This window comes from Pseudonaja textilis, chromosome 1 (genome assembly GCF_049901715.1).
Source record: "Pseudonaja textilis isolate UNSWEBS1 chromosome 1, rPseTex1.2, whole genome shotgun sequence".
NCBI classification, from domain to species: Eukaryota; Metazoa; Chordata; class Lepidosauria; order Squamata; family Elapidae; genus Pseudonaja; species Pseudonaja textilis.
This window is the reverse complement of record NC_141990.1, coordinates 153,916,955-153,937,737: the sequence shown is the minus strand read 5'-3', so window position 1 is coordinate 153,937,737 and position 20,783 is coordinate 153,916,955. Positions and strand designations below refer to the sequence as shown.

At 34.7% G+C, this 20,783-nt stretch overlaps 1 protein-coding gene across 2 annotated transcripts in view; it reads right to left on the bottom strand.

Annotated features, from left to right (window-relative positions):
• Nucleotides 1–2,502: 2,502 nt before the first annotated feature.
• Nucleotides 2,503–20,783, bottom strand: part of WDPCP (WD repeat containing planar cell polarity effector) — a 179,850-nt gene continuing 161,569 nt past the window's right edge. Inside the window, exons 15-18 of one of the 2 annotated variants that reach the window (XM_026712893.2) lie at nucleotides 18,711–18,837; nucleotides 7,027–7,106; nucleotides 4,193–4,221; nucleotides 2,503–3,048 (exon numbers count right to left, since the gene is read on the bottom strand). In XM_026712893.2, coding sequence (XP_026568678.2) covers nucleotides 2,995–3,048; nucleotides 4,193–4,221; nucleotides 7,027–7,106; nucleotides 18,711–18,837 — 290 coding nt within the window. In that variant the 3' untranslated portion in view covers nucleotides 2,503–2,994. The remainder of the gene's footprint in view (nucleotides 3,049–4,192; nucleotides 4,222–7,026; nucleotides 7,107–18,710; nucleotides 18,838–20,783) is intronic. The other variant, XM_026712894.2, reaches the window with a different exon arrangement.

The window sequence follows — 20,783 nt, the reverse complement described above, 5'->3', positions numbered from 1 at the left end:
GGCTTCTGTAAATTGGGTTGAGGTGAGACTGGATTATTATAAGGCTTCTCCTGAGCATTGTTTATAAAGTTCAATTATTGCTGAATTAGGTGATTGGAATCCAGTTGGCTTATTTTGAGGAAACCATGTCCAGGACTTCTGTAATAATTATTTCTTGTTTCTGAATTCAAAATACTGCTGTTCATTTTACATGGTTTGAGACCCAAATACTGCTTATTTGTTAAAATCTTGATAAAACTAACCGGCCAACCGTTAGAGTTCTATTAGGAAGAGGTATAGCTTATCGAGAAACGAAGGTTTGTGCATTTGTGTGTTTATGCATAATGCATGCATCCATTAAAATATCTTTCTCCTGGTGCTGATATTACATTCTTTTTATGCAGATTGGCTGTATTTTTTTAATTTGTTGAACAGTTTATTGTTATATATTTTAAAAAATATTAAACTCAGTTCATTTTTAGTATAATTCTTGATAATATTTTAACTCTTTTATATTTTTAATCTTTTATCTATTTTTTTAAATTCGTTTTATAACCTGTAAGCCTCCCAGAGTCACCTTGTAGAGGAGATGGGCAGATAAAAATTTAATAAACAAACAATTTAAATGTTTATTATCCAGTTTTGAATAAAGGCCTGCTATATACACATTTCCACCTAAATAAAATAACCAAGAGATGATACATTCTGCAACATGGGGAACTTTCTTTTAATGTCTCACATCCAATAAGCACATGGATATGCAGAGGGATGGAGTATCCGGAATTGTAGGGCTGCATAAAAAGAGGGGAAAAAAAGCCTATGTCCCATTTCCAGCTAAATCCCCATTCAATGCTTTGAAAGCACAGAACTACAAGAAATCCGTAAAAGGTTTTTTATTGAAAACTGAGATTTTAGGAAATGACACTCCTGATCTTCTGTACATTTCCAGCATCACTTCCTGTGTGTTTTGAAATCAGAATCCTCTTAGCATGCGAATTAAATAGATTATGATATATTGAAGGATTAAGGATCACTGTCTGGTGTCAGATTAATCTCCCATACAGACCATCACACGAACTGACAGAAATATGGCTGCAATTCAGCAAAATAGCTCTGTGGCTAAGTAACATATGTCAGCATCCTTAGGGTGAATAAGGGAAAGTTGCCTCCTGGATCTTTTGTTGGAGTCGATCTCTTTCAAAAAGTGCATTTACACATCATGCTTTATGAGCCATATGTTCTTAAATGAGAAAAAGGCATACACCATTTAAAATCATGTAACATAGTATATGATTAGTCCATTTAATAAATTATTATTATGTTTACTAACATTTCTTCCATGTACCTATCATTATCTGCAGGTACTCAGAATTTTATGTATTTTACTGTGTTGCTGAGGATACATGGATTTTCACCATGTGTTACTGCATTTATCTGACCTTTACTGTTAAATATGCTTTATTTCTTGTGTTTTCCCATTAAATCACTATTCACTTGTTATATAAATTATAATTTATATAATATATAATTTATTTTTTAAATTCTAGAAGAGGCTATATTTAAAAGGCAGATCAGATAAAGCCTCTGTTAAAAGAAAAAAAAATTAAAACGTTTCCTTCTCATTATTTTGCATGGAGTCACTTTAACTTCCAATGATTCTGATTTTAACATCAGGGTAACTAACTCCTCAGACTGCAAAAGAAAGATTATATTGTGATGCAGAAAAAAAACCACCCTTAAATATATGAAGAGAAATGTAGTTATGCCAAAAGTAATATGTTTTCCTTCTCAGTTTATTTTCTATTAGTGCCTGAAAAGCAAACGATTAAAAATCTGAATTTCTGAAGAATTAAAGACAAAATAATTATTATGATGGGAAAATTTTTCTCAGAACATTAGAACAACCATTAAAGCTGATCTGTTGCAAAATATCTAGTGTGTAGATGTTATTTTTACAACGTTGTTAGAATGTCTTTTGAACAGCCTTATCTGGAAATTCATATAATGTAAAGGGAAACAAAAAAAGGTTGAAAAACTTAGATTTCTTAATCACTGAGAGTATCCTGTGCTACTCCGGCTTCTTGCCAATTCTCAACTTTCTGGGTTTCCACAGTGAGTTTGGTGTAGATGGTAGGAAGATATTAGCATATTCCCAACTACTTAAGAAGAAAGTCACTTTTCAGCTTAGTATGAACCCCCCTAGTTGGGCAGTTTAAAACTATTCAGAAAATACTATGATAATGTAAGTATTCTACTATAACCAGCAGTAGACTCACCACCTTATCAGTCTGGATCACCAGCAATATGTATTGCTCTCTTTATAATAAAGTTGCAGCTTATTTTTGTGTGCATACATTTGTTCCTCCATATTTTTGTTTTATTTTTTTCCTATATTGTAGTTATGGTAAGAGGCAAAGTAAACCTTATAATTTTTACATTGTTTATAATAACTGTAGTTAGGTGACATGCTTTAGTTAAAATCTATTACTCCCACCAAATAAAAATACAAAAATATAAGGAAAGTTATAGAATTATGTTTAATAATACAAGTAAAATCTAATCAGATCTATTTATAAGTCTTTAAAGTACATTATTAAAATAGTTTATTATCTCTTTATAGTATCAATAAGTATTGATAATCCTTCAATATAAAATAGGTTCATGAGATACTTTCCACCTAGGGCAAAAAATTATTATGATATTCTAAATATATAATGTTAATAATGGTGATTAGTCATCACATATGTTGCTCTAGGAGCATACAAAATGCAGTAGAAACAAGGCCCCTTGCTGTTGGTAAATGAATTATATGACTGACCTAAAAATCGTAAGATTCAGGCAGAGCTGAGCACATTTAATTCCCCTTGATTTAACCATTTATGCAAGAAGTTAATATATACTAGTGAATTATTTGAACATGATTTCAGAATCTTATGTTAGTTGAAAGCTTCTTGTTTTTCACAGCAAATGATCTGTAGGACTTTAATTTTCTTACTATGCATCAATATTTCTGGTTTATACCAGACCAAAATGCACTACTTTGATAGAGCTCTTTCGTCCAATTTCCTGCTGAAAGAGAAAAGGGAAAATAATAATAGTTTACGAATCATATAATATAAATTATTATTATTTTGTTAAAGAAAGGACTACATTAAAAACATCAAACCAAGAAACAAGAGCAGAGGGTCACCATTCTGATATAAATAAAGCTTGCAAAAGATAGAGATTGCTTTCCTGAATTTGTTTTAAAATGAGGGGACTATTTGTAATTCAGTTTAAACATATTACATTTTTCAAGTCAAATCTCAAATACATGTTTTTGAGGGGAAAAAGGCTAAAAAAAATTTGAAAATGGACTCTTGCAATTATGACCTTAGTAAGTAATATACTATAACAAGCCTAAAATATGAATCCTGTACTGAAGAACATACGTTTTTACAATGCTAAATTACTTTTGAAACAATCTACAAATGTTTCCAGCTTCCTGATGGAAATTAAACTACTGAAGGTGTGGAACTTGAAAAAAAGAGAAATGTGCCATAATTCAATATTTAGCATATGTTCTAATCATTTCAGTAACAAGTTATAACTTTTGGCAGGAGAAATGTGCAAGCTACAGCTGCTTCAGGCTTATTTGTATGCTGGCAAGTTCAAGTAAAACGTTTTAAGATTTTTTTTTTAAGTTTTGCCTGTCAGAATAAATCAATCTTGAAAAAAAGTCTATCAGCTCTATCTGATATTTGTTCTAACAAAGAGACTTTTAAAAACAAAGTTGTATAACATCTGCATTTCAACAGATAGCTAATGCCTATGTCATATAATTGGTGCCAGGCTAATCTTTATATTAAAACAATGCAAGTAAAAAACACAAAATGGACCTTCGAACAAACGAGCTGACTTTTACTAAGACTTGCACATCAAAACATTTTCCCATACTTCTCTCTATAATAGTTTTCTACTATCCCAAGTGCCATAATTATAAAACCAATTAATATTTTCTCCTGTATGTCCAATATGACTTTCAAATATAGTTTCATTATCCTTAAAGTGAGACTCTTAGGCAACATGAACTATAGTTTTGAACATATTGACTTAAAATTTGAAATCTATTTTAACTTTCATAAGGCTTTCAGTTGCTGCCTGGAAATAATAAGAAAGCCCTTTGGGGATAGAGACTTGTCATTTTATACTAGAAAATGGAAAAAGTGCTTACCTCTTCCTCATGCACTTCCTGAAAAATTTCTAAAAAAAACCCCAAAACAAATATGTGAGTAAATTATTAGGAAATCATATAAAATGGTCATAATTTACTGATTTTAAATGTTGCCATATTTTTTCTACATGTACGTGTACACATACCTATGGATAAAAACAATACATTTACTGATTATGTATGATTACTGCAGATAGTTTATATACATGGAGTAGCCCGTCCTTGCCGTTTCCTCCTTATGCTTTCTACATGTGGCTATCCCTCCCCTCTCATGAATGCCCGTATGGAAAAATAAGATGTAGATTAGTAGAAGCAAGATGCTTTAATAAATGTCTAATTATCTTATCTCATTCATCTGCATAACAGTGTGGCATCTAATAAAGAATATTTGTAGTTCAGGGTTGAAATGAGGGGTGCTTGGTGCTCTCTGAATTTGGTTGTTTTCTTCTAGACATTTCATTACTCAAACTAAGTAGCATCATCAAAGCACTGATGATGTTACCTAGTTTGGGTAGCAAAACATCTGCGAGAAAACAATCAAGCTCAGAGAGACCCTTCAGTGCAGCATCTTCACTTTATTACTCAAGTAACAATTCTATGTCAGTAGAAAGAGCAACAGTCAAGATGCAGAATTTCTTATTCTTCCTGAAGGCTGAAGAAGCAGCTCCGCTCATCTCCTTCACATCTTTCTTTTCTTGGGAGTTGAAGTAGCAAGTACCAGGTGAATAATATTCTCTGCCATGTAATAATATTCTCTGCCATATGCCGGGTGTGTACTATAGTTTATTAGTGGTATTCATGGAAATCTGGGTGGAGTCCTAAAAGCTTGCCTTTGTGCCAAGTCAAGCTTTAAGCAAAAGATTCTAATTTAATTATCTGAAGTGGTAAATCTTCAGCATGCAAGGTGATTTTCATAATACAACCCTGTGCACGTCCACTCAGAAGCAATGCTGAGTCCAATGGGAGTAGGAAGTGACACCCTTGGCTACTTTTTCTGGAATAGCCTAATCCCAATTACCAACTTATTCCTATTACCATCTTTTTTTTCCCCTTCAGTATTTTCAGTATGTCCATTAATATCCAATAATCCAAAATCCTGTATACCCTATAATTTCCATACATTGTTTTATCTTTTAAAAAATTCTATCGGTTATAGTATGCAATGCACATATGATTTACGTTTTGCACTACTGATTAGATTTTTCTTATTAATTTCTATCTGTGTTTTCTCTTTTGGGAACATTTACACATGACTTTTAGCCATCTGTAGTTTTTGACAAAATAGATAAATAAGAGTCAGAGCTTTTGCACGACTTAATATTTTTTAATGGAGCTCACTGATTCAGAGAAACAATGCGGACTGATCAAGTGAGGAATATATTTCTAATAGCTGTTCTCTGTATTGCCTTATTTGTAACCCACATACCAAGCTTTAAGTGAAGCCGAGGCACACAACTTGAAGTTCCAACTATACTGGCCCCACAGAGAGTCCCCAAAGTATTTTTTGGTCCTGAACTATTGGCCCTGAGAAATGTGACTCTTCATCAAAGGAAGTGGCATATTTCTGGATGAAAAATTACTAGACATCCACAAAAACAACATCTTAAATAATTTATTAAAGCTTAAGACAGAAGCAGGCAAGCAGGAATATGTACACTATAAATAGTTTATTCTTGTTCTTCCATAGCAAGATTGTTCTCAGTTTGTCCCAACTTTCCTCATAGGAGATCTAAATCTTGGTTTGATATTGAGTTTATTAAACTAAAAAAAGGTTCTCCTCCTGGTAGCAAATGCTTTCCAGTGTAACGGCACCGTCAGTGTATTTCAACTGTTTCTAGAATAAAAAAAATCTAAAATCAAAGAAAAGGCAAACTATAAAAGAGAAATGGGGAAGTTTAATCACAGCTGCTAAGCTTAAGAGCCCATCTTGAATATGGCATCTAGTTAACAGTTCTTAATGATAGAGGTTTTGGGTTAACCTGCCAAATACCTGCAAAATTGTGTGATAATCATTTCCAGAGTCTCTTCACAATGGAATAATTAAATAATCTAGTTATGACTTCCTCTCAAAATGATCTTCCTGCTTTTTGGACCTACATTAGAGCTTAAGGACCTTATTACGGTATACAGTTAAGACCTGGAGAAGTCCTTAGCAGTGGATTTATCTCCCCAGAAGAAAGAACAAGAATTGGTGGCTTCCAGTGGTGACTGCTTTATTTACGACCATTAACAGTTCAGTATGTTTTCTGTTAGACTGGAACTGTATTGTTCTTACCCATTTTTATAAAGATAAAAGAAAAGGGCTTGACCTTGCCCACTAAACATATTTTGTTGCAGAATAGGTTGGCTTTAGAGGGGGCCAGTCAATTCTAGGTATTGTCTTTTATTATTTAACTGAAAAATATTCCGCTCAGTCTGTGGGAAAAATGAAGGCGTTCCTCAATAGACTAATGACTACTCCTTCTCAGTTTTTCTAACATCTTTTTGAGAGTTAGATATTCCAGCTATTTCTAGAGCTGTTCCTACACAGAGAATGATAAGGCAGATTTTCAAATTTTAATTCAATCATTCAGCCCCACCCCAATTTTTTAAATATCAACTTCCTCTATTAGCAAATAGCAATAGCACTTAGACTTATATACCATTTACCAGCATATTGCCCCCAACAATCTGGGTCCTCATGGCCACATCAAATAGAATGGTTCCATCTGTTTGAATGTAGATTCCCCACAACTTTTGAAATTTCTGATTGGAAAACTCCACTGAAAACTCTACTACTCGAGTCACCAATTTTTACCACATTTTTCATTATACATATTTTATAGCACCCTTACCTGTTTGACATGCAGTTTTGTCCATTTCAAGTTTAGTACAAAAGTCTGTCAAAAACTCGCATTCCCTTTTGTTTACTTCACTAGAAAAAAATGGAACAGCAAGGAGGAGTATTATCCAAAGGTCCCATGATTAAATGTGCTGTTGCATTTAATTATTGTCTCCTCAAGTCAGTTTTTTACTCCTGGTGGCTGCTTGACAAATCCTTGAAGGTTTCTTAGCAAGATTTTGGTTTGCCATTGCTGACTTCTTTGGGCTGAGATAGAATGATTGGCTCAAGGACACCCAGCTGGCTTTGTGGTGGGACCAAAACTCACATTCTGCCACTTTCTAACCAGGTTTCTTAATTATTATGCTACTCTGGTTCTGATACATTTTAATGCAGTCATAATTATGTATATAAAATACTTATAAACTATGTTTAATGTTAAAAAATGCAAATAGCAAGAACTGTTGCAATAAGCAAAAGAAACCAAATGTCCAGTCTAACCAAAAACAAACAAGACACCCTCACCCAAAGAAAAACCTAAAGTAAAATTGAATAAGGTTTAGGCATTCTATATACGGACCACAAATAATCATGAGACTATTAGATGGTAGCAAAGAGCTAAAGCACGCTATTCTATTAATCTGGTGTAGGAGAAGGCAACAGATCTCTTTAGCCATCCAGGGATACTTTTAAAAAAAGTTTTCAAATAGCACAAGCGGAAATACCATGATGCCAAAAGAGGGTTCAAGAATTATCATTCTTTTCTGAGCAGAAAATGTATGTTTTTACAAAAATAACAAATGAATCTACTTCAGGGCTCTTTATTGAAAGCTGTGGGTCATAATCTACCCTGCTACTTTAGCAGGGGGTGGTAGATAATTGTCTAGGGCTGAAAGGGACTCCCCCAAAGTCACCATGGTGGTTCCCAAGCCCAAGGAACAACTATAATTTGGCTCTTTCAACTTCTAAACCAGCACTTTAATGGTTATACTATACCAGCTCTCATAACATATTTATACAGATATAGAAGTGAAGCCAGCTGAAGGATTCTTGTGTTTGTGCACATTTTTAAAGTGAAAAACTGTGCTGTCATAAATGTACAATTTATCATGGAATGCTGATGACAAATGCTGAAAGAAAGCAGGAAATAGGCCAAGCACTAATTACCTATCTCAAATCTACCCCATAGGATATATTATGGGAAAAACCATAGAAAAAGAACAAAATAATTTAGATTCCCAGACAGATGCACTACTTGGTATAAGGTTGATGAAAGTATTTTCTGTGTGCATTTTTCTATTTGGAATTTTTTAAAGGCAAGTTACATACGGTAACATTTGACAAATGACTTTGTGGTGCATTTTGTATTCAAAATTCTGGAAACTTTTTTCAGCTTCCATTTATCAATTACTGTTCAAAATGTAAGATTCCCAAGTTGGACTTATTTTTAATGCCTGAAACTGATCCATTCTAAGACTATAAGCAGGTGAAAATGGATAGATATTACCCAGATAAGTCAATTTGTTCAGTCTACTATGAATCAAGATTAATTGATTGCGATTGTTTGGTATACATTGATCTTCTAGTGCAATCTTTCTGACACACCTTAAATGTTATTTACACATTGCAATAGTTTTCTAGCTGAAAACAATTAGGAGGAAAGAAGACCTGGTAGTAGCAATTCAGAAAGAGAGAAATTTGACAGAAACATTATAATTTTAATTTTATTCCAAATGTATCTTTCTCTCAGTATACTGCATAAACAAGTATTCAGATATTTTTACACACATTAGAAAGGTACTTTTTCAAAAGGCAACTGAACTTTCTTTGTTTTTCCTTGAAGATGTTTTGCTTCTCATCTAAGAAGCTTCTCCAATTTTGACTTCAGTCACAACTGAAGAAGCTTCTTGGATGAGAAACAAAATGTCTTCAAGAAAAAACAGTCCAGTTGCCTTTTGAAAAAACATCTTTGGGACAAAGCTTTATGTCTACAAATGAAAAGTTGAGCAAGTTTTAGTACTATAATATCTATGAAGACTGCAAAAAAAGTCCAACTGGAAGATACTAAATGTGATACTGAAAGGATAAACGATATATTGGTTTTCTGTGGTTAGACAGGATCTCTGTAAAATATATCAGACCTGCAAAGAAATAAAAAAAATTGCCAGCCGATAAACAGAATCCCAATAGCTTCTCAAAATTCAACTTCTCTACAACAAGGTAACCTATCTTTTTATATTTTCTAATCAACTTAATAACAGGTGAGCAGACATTCATGTTCGTTTACAGACTGTATTACTGTAATAATTCTTGAGTAGGAACAACTAGGTATGAAAATCAGAATTATAATAGGTAAATTGTTACTGAACAATTGCTGAATAAACTGAAGTAATAATATAATAGTTACTTCAGTTTATTCAGCAGTTGCTCAGTAACAATTATAAACATATATAACTGTTTATCTTACTGGTGTGAGTAATTTGGTCTAATGGTTAAAGGCATCAGGCTATAAATTAGGAGACTAAGTTCTAGTCCCACTTTAGGCATGATAGCCGGTTGGGTGACTTTGGGCCAATCACTTTCTCTCAGCACAACATACCTCAACTCACCTTGGTCCTCTAATATGGATCAAGATCTAAGTATTCAAAAGTAGTCCACATTTTAATTACTAGAAGACTCAATTTCAGCCATTTTATGGGCATAGAAATGTAGAAAAAATGAAACACTTTTATAAAGAGATTAGGGACCTTTATAGTGGTATAGATTGCTAGTGATTCATCAAAATACTTGGCAACAGAAATTTAAAGCTGCTCAGTCAAAACTAGTTCTTCATCAGTTTTGAGAATGTAGCTCAAGTCTTTTCTGTTGACTACATTTTTCTGGTATCTCTTCAGAAGTCTCTAAAGAGCAAAATTATGTATTAATGTCAATTTAAAAGAGGTTGGAACTTGACAATGTGGAAATATATTCCAAGTATTCCTTAACATTAGCATATTATGATCATTGCACATTTTGTAACAATGCATATGCAGTATGTCATCTTTAAGTCTTTTAGCAGTAGACATTTATTCTTTATGCCAATATAGATTTAGTACAGGGAGTTCCCTTTAAACTTGCATTTAATTTGGCATTGAAATGTTCACTTCTAAAGTACTTGCAGTAATAACTGGATTTATTTTAAGAGTTCAAAATGAAAAGTGATTATAGATCTGTATTATTTTATAGTTGGCAGCACACAAGTAGAGTTTTATAGTTAAAGAACTGCTGGAGGGGTGGAGGCTTTTTTAAGTGTTCCCTCAGAAAACAATAATCCCAGTTTTAGCAAGGATTTTAAGTAGTTTTTTTTTTTAATTTAGATGGAAGTATTAACCACTTTTGATGACCCTTGTAGCTCATCAACTACAGTATTCAACATAGTAATGAAATAAGCAAAAGCAAAGTCTGGCCGCTCTCAGAGGGTCAGATTAGATAATCATCTCTCTTCAGCCTTTATTCTTAACACTATTATACCGCTTGTGTGTTGAGTCCCTTGCTCTATACTCTTTATGTTAATGACTGCATTCTCACTCACACCACAAATACTATTATTAAATTTGCAGATGATACAACATGGTGAGTGTTGAAGTAATTCCCCGTTAGGAGAATGAGCACACACAGGGAGACATAGTGAGAGTGGTGAAGAATAACACACAACTAGCACACAGATACACTGTATAGTAAAATGTAGGTTTTTACTTCCAATAAATGTTTAAGCAAAGTCCAAACAAGCAGTCCAAGTCATTCACAGTTAAAACAGTCAGTTTCAGTCCAGGGATAATCCAATAACAAAATCCAGTATCAAAAACAGTTCAGTAACAGACTTACATCAAATCCAAGAATAACGATGATCAATAACAGTCAATAGGAACAGCAACACTCGAGAAACAACAGAACAGGACTAAACAACCCAGGTTTATGACTCCATCTTATGGCCGTTTGAGGAACCACACCCGATTACAGTTTTAGCATTCTCTTAAAGAGACAGTATTAAAATGTCTATCCTGGTTTATATATTTTCCAACCCTTACATTCCTAACATTCTCCCCTTTGGGTAGGACAATATATACAACCTTATGTTCTAAGTCCATAATCCTCACAGCAAGCCTTATGCTTTACAGAGTCTTGGGCTTTTGTAAAATGATCTGCGATGTTATTTTCTGACATACAGTATTCCAGCTTAATCATCTTACTTTGCACACATTCTCTCACATTTAAATATCTTAAATCTGTGTGTTTTGATCTTGACTTAACAGCAATATTTGAAGCCATTTGTATTGCTGATTGGTTATCTTCATAAACAACAATAGAACTTGTTACATCAATTCCCATGTCAATTAATAGTTGCTTATAACAAATTAAATCTGTACATAATAAAGACAAACATGAGAATTCAGCCACCATTGTTGACAAACTTAGATGTTTCTGTCGAATAGACCTACATCCAATCAACACCTTTCCCAATAATATTACAGTACCTGATGTAGATTTTCGTATATTAATGTCTGTAGCAAAACTTGCATTGGCATATGCAGTTAGACTTAGTTCATCTTTAGGCTCCAAATACAATGGATAATGCATTGTTTGTTTCAGTTTTCTTAACACACGCTTAGCAGCTTGCCAGTGCCTTTCAGTCAGCTCAGCGTTAAATCTCGCTAATTTGTTAACACAAATAGCAATTTAAAACCTACATTTACTGTACAGTGTATCTCTGTGCTGTGTGTGTATTATTCAAACATTTCTCTCAAATACATCTCCCTTTATGCGCTCATTCTCCTAACGGGGAATTACCTCAATTCTGGTTATGGGCCCAGGCCATACCAGGCTCAGATAACTGAGAGTTAGTGTGAATACACAGTACTGTATACAGACAGCTGTTTACTGTTTAATTGTGGGTTAATATCCTGGTAAAGATGGCACAAGTCACTTCAACAAGTCTATAACTGAAAACCTGGTTGGATGGAACAAACTATGTTTCCTGGTCTATGAAGTGCAGTCTACTTTTGCATAGAGAAGGTTTATGGAATGTAGTTCAAAATCTACCAGATGTAAATGCTTGGGATCCAGAAAATGAGGATGATGCCAAGAAGCTTGCTGACTTTAAACAGAATAACGAATGAGCTCTTTGTATAATTGGATTAACACTGAGTGACCAGCAGCTAGTCCATATTCGTGGAGAAGAGTCTGTTGCTAGGTGTTGGGAGAATTTAAAAACGATTTATGTTTGTGACAGTGTAGGTGCACACATACATCTTACACGTAAACAGTTTCAAGCACGTCTTCTGAAAGGTGGAGATATGTTAGCTCATTTAAACTTCACGAAAAGAACTTTTCAGGAGCTACGTGAAAAGGAACTGATATTTTCAGAGCTGTATCAAGTTTACATCATTCTTTCCTGATTGGATGAAAGTTATGATGACTGTGTATCTTCACTGGAAGTCCTGCCCAGAGATAAACTGATATTGACTGACAACCGAAAGGTTGTTAGAAGAAGCAAGAAGACAGCTGAATAGGGACCAACTGAGGAAGGAACAACCACAAGAAGAGGATTTGTCTTCAACTGCCTATACCGTGAGGAAATGTTTTTCTTGTGGGGCTAGGGGACATATAGCTGGATTCTGTAAGAAGGGAAAACAACAATATTGGTAATCACCAGAAGGCCAAGAAGAATGTTAGTTTAGCTATGTCTAGCAATTCAACTGTAAACCATGATTTGTGGGTTGTTGATAGTGGAGCATCGCAGTGCATTACTAAAGATAGAAAGAGGTTTGTAAAGATGTCCATGAGTAAACAACATGTAACATTGGCAAATGGATGGAAGATGAAAGCATCTGGTGAAGGTACTGCATATTGTTCTTGTATAAATGAACATTTAACTATGCTATATGTACCTAAACTAAAATTTAATTTATTATCAGTAAGGGCTTTAGTTAATCTTGGTTATGTAGTAACCTTTAGGGGACATAACTGTATAATAGAGAAAGAGGGTAAAAGTAAAAGTGTTACTGCTACATTAGAGAATGAATGTAATACATGATGACCAGTTGAACATGGCTAACTCAGTTTATAACAATGCTAAGCCACATGATGAATGTATACATTTACTGCATAGACGTCTGGGGCACATTAATTTCAAAATGCTCAAACAAACTGTTGAATTGTCAGAGGGAGTAAAATTGAAACCCTGTAGCAAGTTTTTTAAACCGTAATGCTTGTAGCCAAGAGAAGAGCAAGGTTACTCCATCAAACAGACTTAATGGGTTTAAGACCAAAGAACCTTTAGAGGTTGTTTTTGCTGACATAATTGGTCCTAAGATACCTAGTTTAGGAGATGCCTATTATATTTTGAATATTATGGACCATTACTCATGATACGGTTTCTACTATCTTATGAAAAACAAAACAGAAACATTCCAACATTTCTTTAACTGGCTAAGGTTTGCTGAGAGAAAAATGAAAAGGAAAGTAATTACTTTAGTTACTGATAATGGGACTGAGTTTGTTAACAAAAGATTCCAAACTATGCTGAAATTGGCTGGTGTTGAAACGTTCTGTACCTTACAGACCACAACATAAACTCGTTCGTAGAATGGAGAGGGCAAACGTTACAAGCCATGGCTCGCACTATGTTATCTGATTCAGGTTTACCTGAAACACTGTGGGGTGAGGCCATAATGTGTAGTAATCATGTTTTAAACAATGTAGTTAATACAACAACTGGAGAATTGCCATTCACTTGTTGGTATGGCAGAAAACCAAATTTAAGTTACCTACACAAATTTGGAGCTCCAGCATGGGTGCATATTCCCTCACAAGTAAGACTGAAAGGGCAACATAGCACTAAGAAGTTAGTTTTTGTGGGTTATGAGGCCAACCATAGATCGTTTAGATTCTGGGATCAAGGCACAGCTCATGTTTATTGTAGTGCTCGTGCAAAATTTCTTGAGTGCATTGGGTGGGATAAACTGGAACAGGAATCCAGCAATGATATTATTATTGACACCCAAATAGTCCCTAAAGATGAAATAAGTAAACCACAAAGAGCCATTAAAGAGGAAGAACAGGCACAGGAGGAGGTAGAAGAACAGGAGCAGGTGGCACAGGAAAGTCCACCAGTAAGCCCTGTATTACCAAGATGTTCAACCCAAGTAACACGACCACCTGATAGATATCAGGCTAGTGTTGTATGCCAAGTGAATACAGTTCCAAATAACTATAATGAACTAAAACTCTATCCTGCTAAGGATCAGACTGCTTGGCAGGAAGCAATGGATAAAGAACTGGAATCATTAAAAAAACTGGAAGTATACGAAAATGTTAAGTTACCACCAGGTAAACATGCCATAGGATGTAAATGGATTTATAAACTAAAGACAGGTGTAGATGGGACTGTTACCCATAAAGCCAGGTTAGTAGCACAAGGGTTTAATCAGACAGCAAATGATTACGATGAGCTGTTTGCACCTAGTCTGAAGGCTACTACATTAAGGGCAGCATTAGTGTGGGCAGCTAAGAAGAAATACATTGTAAATCATTTGGATGTAGAGACAGCATATCTGCATGCACCATTGCCACACACTATATATTTAAAGAAACCTTTAGGTCTCAAAAATGATAATACAACTGATTGCTGGAGATTGAAAAAGAGTCTTTATGGTTTGAAGTAATCGGGATATGAATGGAACCAATGTATAGTTAAAGAATTATCTAAGATAGGTTTTGTAGCTGGCATGGCTGATCTATGTTTGTTTAAAAAAGAAGTAATGGTATAATTTTATTGTTTACTGATGACACAGCATTAATCACCAAAACTGAACAAGAAGCTACTAAAATAATTTCACTGTTAAAGAAATTTAAGATAAAACAATTAGGAGAAATCAAGCAATATCTTGGTTTAAAGATAGATAGAACTAGGGGAGGATATAAGATCACACAGGCAGATAAAATTAACCAATTGCTAAAAAGTTTTAAAATGGAACTTTGTAAGCTGGCTAAAACCCCAATGAGCCAGAAGTTTAGCCATAGTGATGTTCAAAGTCCTGTTTTTGATAAGAACATTTATCAGTCCTTGATTGGTAGTTTATCTTATCTCAGTAATTGGTCAAGGTCAGATATAGCATACCGTGTTAATCAATTAGCGAGATTTAATGTTGAGCCGACTGAAAGGCACTGGCAAGCTGCATTATGCATTGTATTTCGAGCCTAAAGATGAACTGAGTTTAACTGCATATGCTGATGCAAGTTTTGCTACAGACATAAATACACGAAAATCTACATTGGGTACTGTAATATTATTCAGAAAGGTATTGATTGGATGGAGGTCTATTAGAAACACCTAAGTTTGTCAACAATGGAGGCTGAATTCTCATGCTTGTATTTACTATGTACAGATTTAGTTTTGTATAAGCAATTATTGATTGACATGGGAATTGATGTAACAAATTCTATTGTTGTTTATGAAGATAATCAATCAGCAATACAGATGGCTTCAAATATTGCTCTTAAGACAAGAATGAAACACACAGATTTAAGGTATTTAAATGTGAGACAATGTATGCAAAGTAAAATGATTAAGCTAGAATACTGTATGTCAGAAAACAATATAGCTGATCATTTTACAAAGGTCCAAGGCTCTATAAAGCATAAGGCATGCTGTGAAGATTATGAACTTAGAACGTAAGGTTGTATATATTGTCATACCCAAAAGGGGAGAATGTTAGGAATGTAAGTCACCTAACAGCTATTTGGGTTGGACAATATATAAACCAGGATAGACATTTTAAAAACCGTATCTTTAGGAAAATGCAAAAGTGTAATTGGGTGTGGTTTCTCAAACGGCCATATGATGGAGCCAGAAACCTGGGTTTTTTAGTCTCAGAAGAAGTCTCAGTGAGACTCTGTTTCTTTCCGTTGGAGAGTATTGCCGTTCCTCCATTTTTCCTAATTGACTGCTATGCTTGGATGTGATGTAAGTCTGTTACTGAATTGTTTTTGACACTAGACTTTGTTATTGGATTATCCCTGGACTAAAAACTGACTGATCTTACCTTAAACTTTGGTTAAAAGTTTCTGGAAGTAAAAACCTACATTTACTGTACAGTGTATCTGTGTTCTGTGTGTGTATTATTCAAACACTTCTCTCAAATACGTCTCCCTGTATGTGCTCATTCTCCTAATGGGGAATTATCTCAACAGAGACCAAGTGGAGCAAGTGGCCAGTTTTAAGTTTCTGGATGTTATCATAAAAGAGGACCTGACCTGGGGTGCTAACATTGCAGCACTGGTCAAAAGGGCCCAGCAGAGATTATACTACCTAAGACTTCTCAGGAAACAACAACTGAATGAAAAACTGCTGGTGACCTTCTACCGAAGCACTATAGAGAGTATTTTAACTTACTGCACCTGTGTATAATTTGCCAATTACACAGTGGCAGATAGGACAGCACTCCAGAGGGTTAACATCAATGCCCAGAGGATCACTGGTTGCCCTCTCCCCTCTTTGGAAGAAATTTATAGCTTCTGCTGCCTTAAGAAAGTTCAAAACATTCTTAAAGTTCCATCTCATCCTGGGCACCCTTTTTTTGAAGTATTATGATCTGGCAGATGGTACAGGATAATAAAAACAAGGACACATAGACTGAAAAACAGCTTCTATCCCAGAGCAGTAACTCTACTGAATTCTACTGTATAATGCAATATTAATGCAATATCAGGGGTTTTCAACTCAATTGTATGGAACGTGAAGGATGTGTGTTTGTGTTTTATTTTTATAGTTATAATGTACACTGAAGATGGCATTTAATTCATTGTACGAGGTGCAACGACAATAAAGTAAACTAAATTTGATTACATAAAAGTTGAAGAACTTTGGAACTATCTAGAGCAGAAAACTCCTACTGGTACTGTATTAACAATGGACTATAATGCACTTTTCTTTAGAAAAAATAAAATTAAAATGTTCTGAATAATCTGTATAATATAATATATTGTAGAATTCTTTGAAACTGATTTTTATTTCATTTGAGGGAATCTTCTAAAAAGGTATGCCAAGATCAGAACCTTAATCAATGCTAAATTCTTTTTTAGATTTTTTTTTTAAATTAGTTAGATTTTCTTTTTAAAACTGGACATGAGTTTTAAATACATTGAAAGTATATTTCAGTGAAATTAAATTAGGTTTTCTCTAAATAATAGGTTTAAGTCACGTAAGTTGGCAACCATAAAGCCTCAAAGATGGCCTCATCTGTCCTACTGACATCCCTGAATATTGAATAATCTACACTCACTAATGATGAAGATAAACATAATAAATGGAGTAATCAATGTATATCTCTTTATGAATGCATGCAGGACTTCTTAAAACAAATGATTATTCACTAAACTGGAAAACAGGTAAGATTTCTTCCAAAGTACAGTAAGAAATCTAGATAGCAGTTTTAACTGCTATATTAAGAATTATTGCATCATTTAAAGTATCTCCAAGGATCTCCCTTTAACATCTCCCTATTAGAATATATAAATTTGGATGCTATGTATTGTCAATTATCAAGGAAAAAAGTCAGTTAAGCTGTCTGTGGGACAATCTATCTGTATTTGCCTATTCTGTCCTGTCTGCCTGTCCAACATGATACAACAGAGTTTGAGTTCCATTCATTTTGTGAGACTTAGGAAGTGGGCCTTCTTTAGAACAGCATACTCTTAAAGATTTGTAGTGTTTTTCTGTCTTCATTTAAGTGAGCCTTTAAAACAGGCTTGTCCAGCCCGCGGGCCACATGCAGCCCAGGTCGGCTTGTAATGCGGCCCAGTGCCCACCCCAACCTTCATGCAAGAGGACGAGCCAGCGAGGAGGAGGAGAGGCAGGCGTCAGGCGGGGCGAGGCGAGTGTCACGCCAAGCAGCAACAGAAAAGGTAGGCGCCGTCAGAGCGCTCCTCGTGCCAAGGCAGCCGCAGCCCGAGTCCCGCTCCGCCACCTCCTGCTGTTGCCGCCACCGCTGCCGCTGCCGCCACAGCTTTTGTAGCGGCTTCTGCCCCCGCTGCTGCTGCTGCTGCTGCACCAAGCCTCCCGGTCCTCGCCTTCCAATCCTGCCACATCCAGCTGGACCATTTGCAGGAGGAGAGGTAGGCGCGAGGCGGGCGAGCTTTCTCCCCCCCCCCGGCATTCCTTTCTCCCTGGTTGACTATTTTTTATGATATCTTATGAAAAAAATGTTTTCTATGGTTTTTTGGGATGATCAAGTATCGTTACTGTTATTTTATTTTATGTGTGGCCCAAACCAAATTTTCATCTTCTAATGTGGCCCAGGGAAGGTGAAAGGTTGGACAAGCCTGCTTTAAAACCTTCCTCTAGGCCTTGGGCTAGACTGGGTGGCAGTTTCTTTCTGGGAATGTTGCATGCCATAGAAGGTATTTCTAGACAGGAACTTTTTCTTTGCTGTGTATTGCTCAATCTGTTTTTAATACTGTATACCACTTAGAGTTATCAAAATCTGGTAGCCATTACAAATATGATTAAATCCATCCATCCAAGTTATATTCTTCAACACCTGTTCTTCCCATTATAATACATTTTGTACATTTCAGATTTAGAGCCCTTTTTAAAATTTGACTCGGTGAGCAGTTACGTTTTTTTCTTTTGATAGTTGCTTGTTTTGAGCATTTTACCTTGTAGAGCTGTTGCATGTCATACTGCATGGTGGGAAACTGCCTTCAAATTTCTGTTCTTGTGTCATACACAGGTCCACGACAGGTTCTTTTAAATTATCTTCTTTGTTTTTATATCTTGGAATCTCTATGGATTTAATAAATAAAACTGGTATCATCTATTGCCAGAAAATACTAATCATCTTTAATAGCATTTGGAGTTGCCTCTATTCAAGTGGCTCCTATTACTATCCATAAAAACATACAGTATGAAAATACTAGATGTTATTGTCACTTCACAGATTGTTATGTGCAGTGGTAAAACCTATATAACTGGAAGTGTTCACTTTTAGAAGGATTAAATACAAACTATTAGCATTCTGCCTAGAAAACCAAATTGAAATTTATAACTGGGACAATATGAATATAATGCTTGCAGGTTTTACAAAGAAATAACAAAAACGGTGTCTCTGCCATAAAAACATTGTCTTTGTGATTTCTCAGGAAAAAGTTTACGAAGTGATAGCTAAAAAAGTGATGCCACTGAAGCTGTTGAATTACAGCATGTCAGGTGTTTGTAGACAGTGAAAATGGCAGCATCTTCAAGATTAGCTAACCTTACACAAGCTGTTGTGAACAGGAGCTCACTTTCTCAGATGCTTAGAGTGGGTTTGCTATTACATGACTTTAGATTTAGGGAGTAGAAGAGGGAGAAATGGATGTGGAAAAACAAAGTTTAGCAGCTTTACCTGATTGTGGAAATTGAGAGGAAGAGACTGAGTACCACTTTATCAGTTAACAAAGATTATAGGCTAAGAGCTCACTATTCTGTTCAAATCTTCAGTAATAGATTATAATTTTTTAATTGTTTGTAATTCAGCTGCCAAAGTTTCCTGTTACACTACTGCTATTTGAGGCCAGTGATAGTTTTTGTGAGGCTGAAATGTGCCGTTGTCTTGTTTCCATTTTGAGCGCTGCTGTTCAATTACTATCCATTTAATTTTATTCAAAAGCTATCTTGTTTTTCCTATGTAGACTTCAGAAAAATGGATTATGACATATCATCTTAGATGATAAACATATGAAGGCACCCCTAACAATGTGAGTGACAATTCCATTCCATTATTGTGCTAAGGTAGCTTTGTTGGAATAATGATTTCTTTATCATAAATAATGGCTATTCTTGTTTAAGTGAATTTATGTTTGGACATAGGAAACAGAAGTGCCTTAAATCTACTGAAAAGATCTAAAAAGTAATGATAATTTCCAAAATTGAAATAATGTGTTATTTTCTTATAGAAGTTTTTTTTAAATAGAATTAGAATTTAAGATTTAGAAATATAAAGATTTAGAAATATAAAGAGACCCACTGCTTTATTTTCCATCAGAATGAATCATGGTACATATATTTTTTTTATACTGAGAGGCAAGGTTTGCAACTTTTCCCATTTAATCTGTTGATGAACATTTGCCTATCTGTAAAAAAAAAAAAGTCACCTCTTCTCACAAAAAGCTTACCACATGCAATTTGATCAACTGGGGTTTCTGACAAGTCTTAGATTTTCAGTGTTTGGTTTAGCAAATGGTAATGCAGATACACTTCTTTGTGTTGGCATTGTGCCCAGAAATGGGGAACAATTTGTTTTCTCAAGTTTCCATTCTACTTTCTAAAGTGAAATTGATTTCAAAGGTATATTATGACATAGAAGAATGAAACTGGTATCTTAATATTGCATCATTGACAAGTCTACTTAACCGGAACCATTAAATATGTACAAAATAACAGCTGCTCTTGTATAAAACAGGTTTTTTGGCATGAAAACACATAAATGAAGATAAACCATTGATAAGTGAAGATAAACCATTTTTAAAAATATCTTTTGTACTCTGCATGATAAACATAGTTAATTCTGTATAATCTGATGTTTACACAGTACTCATAATGCAAAACCTTCTTAGGTAAAAATAAACCTTAAAATTCTGAAGCAAACATTTAATCAGAATACTTCATGCTGATTTTGTAAAATTCAATATATCCAGAAATATAACTTGCAAACTGTGGTAGTATTTACATCTATTTTGTAGATATATCCC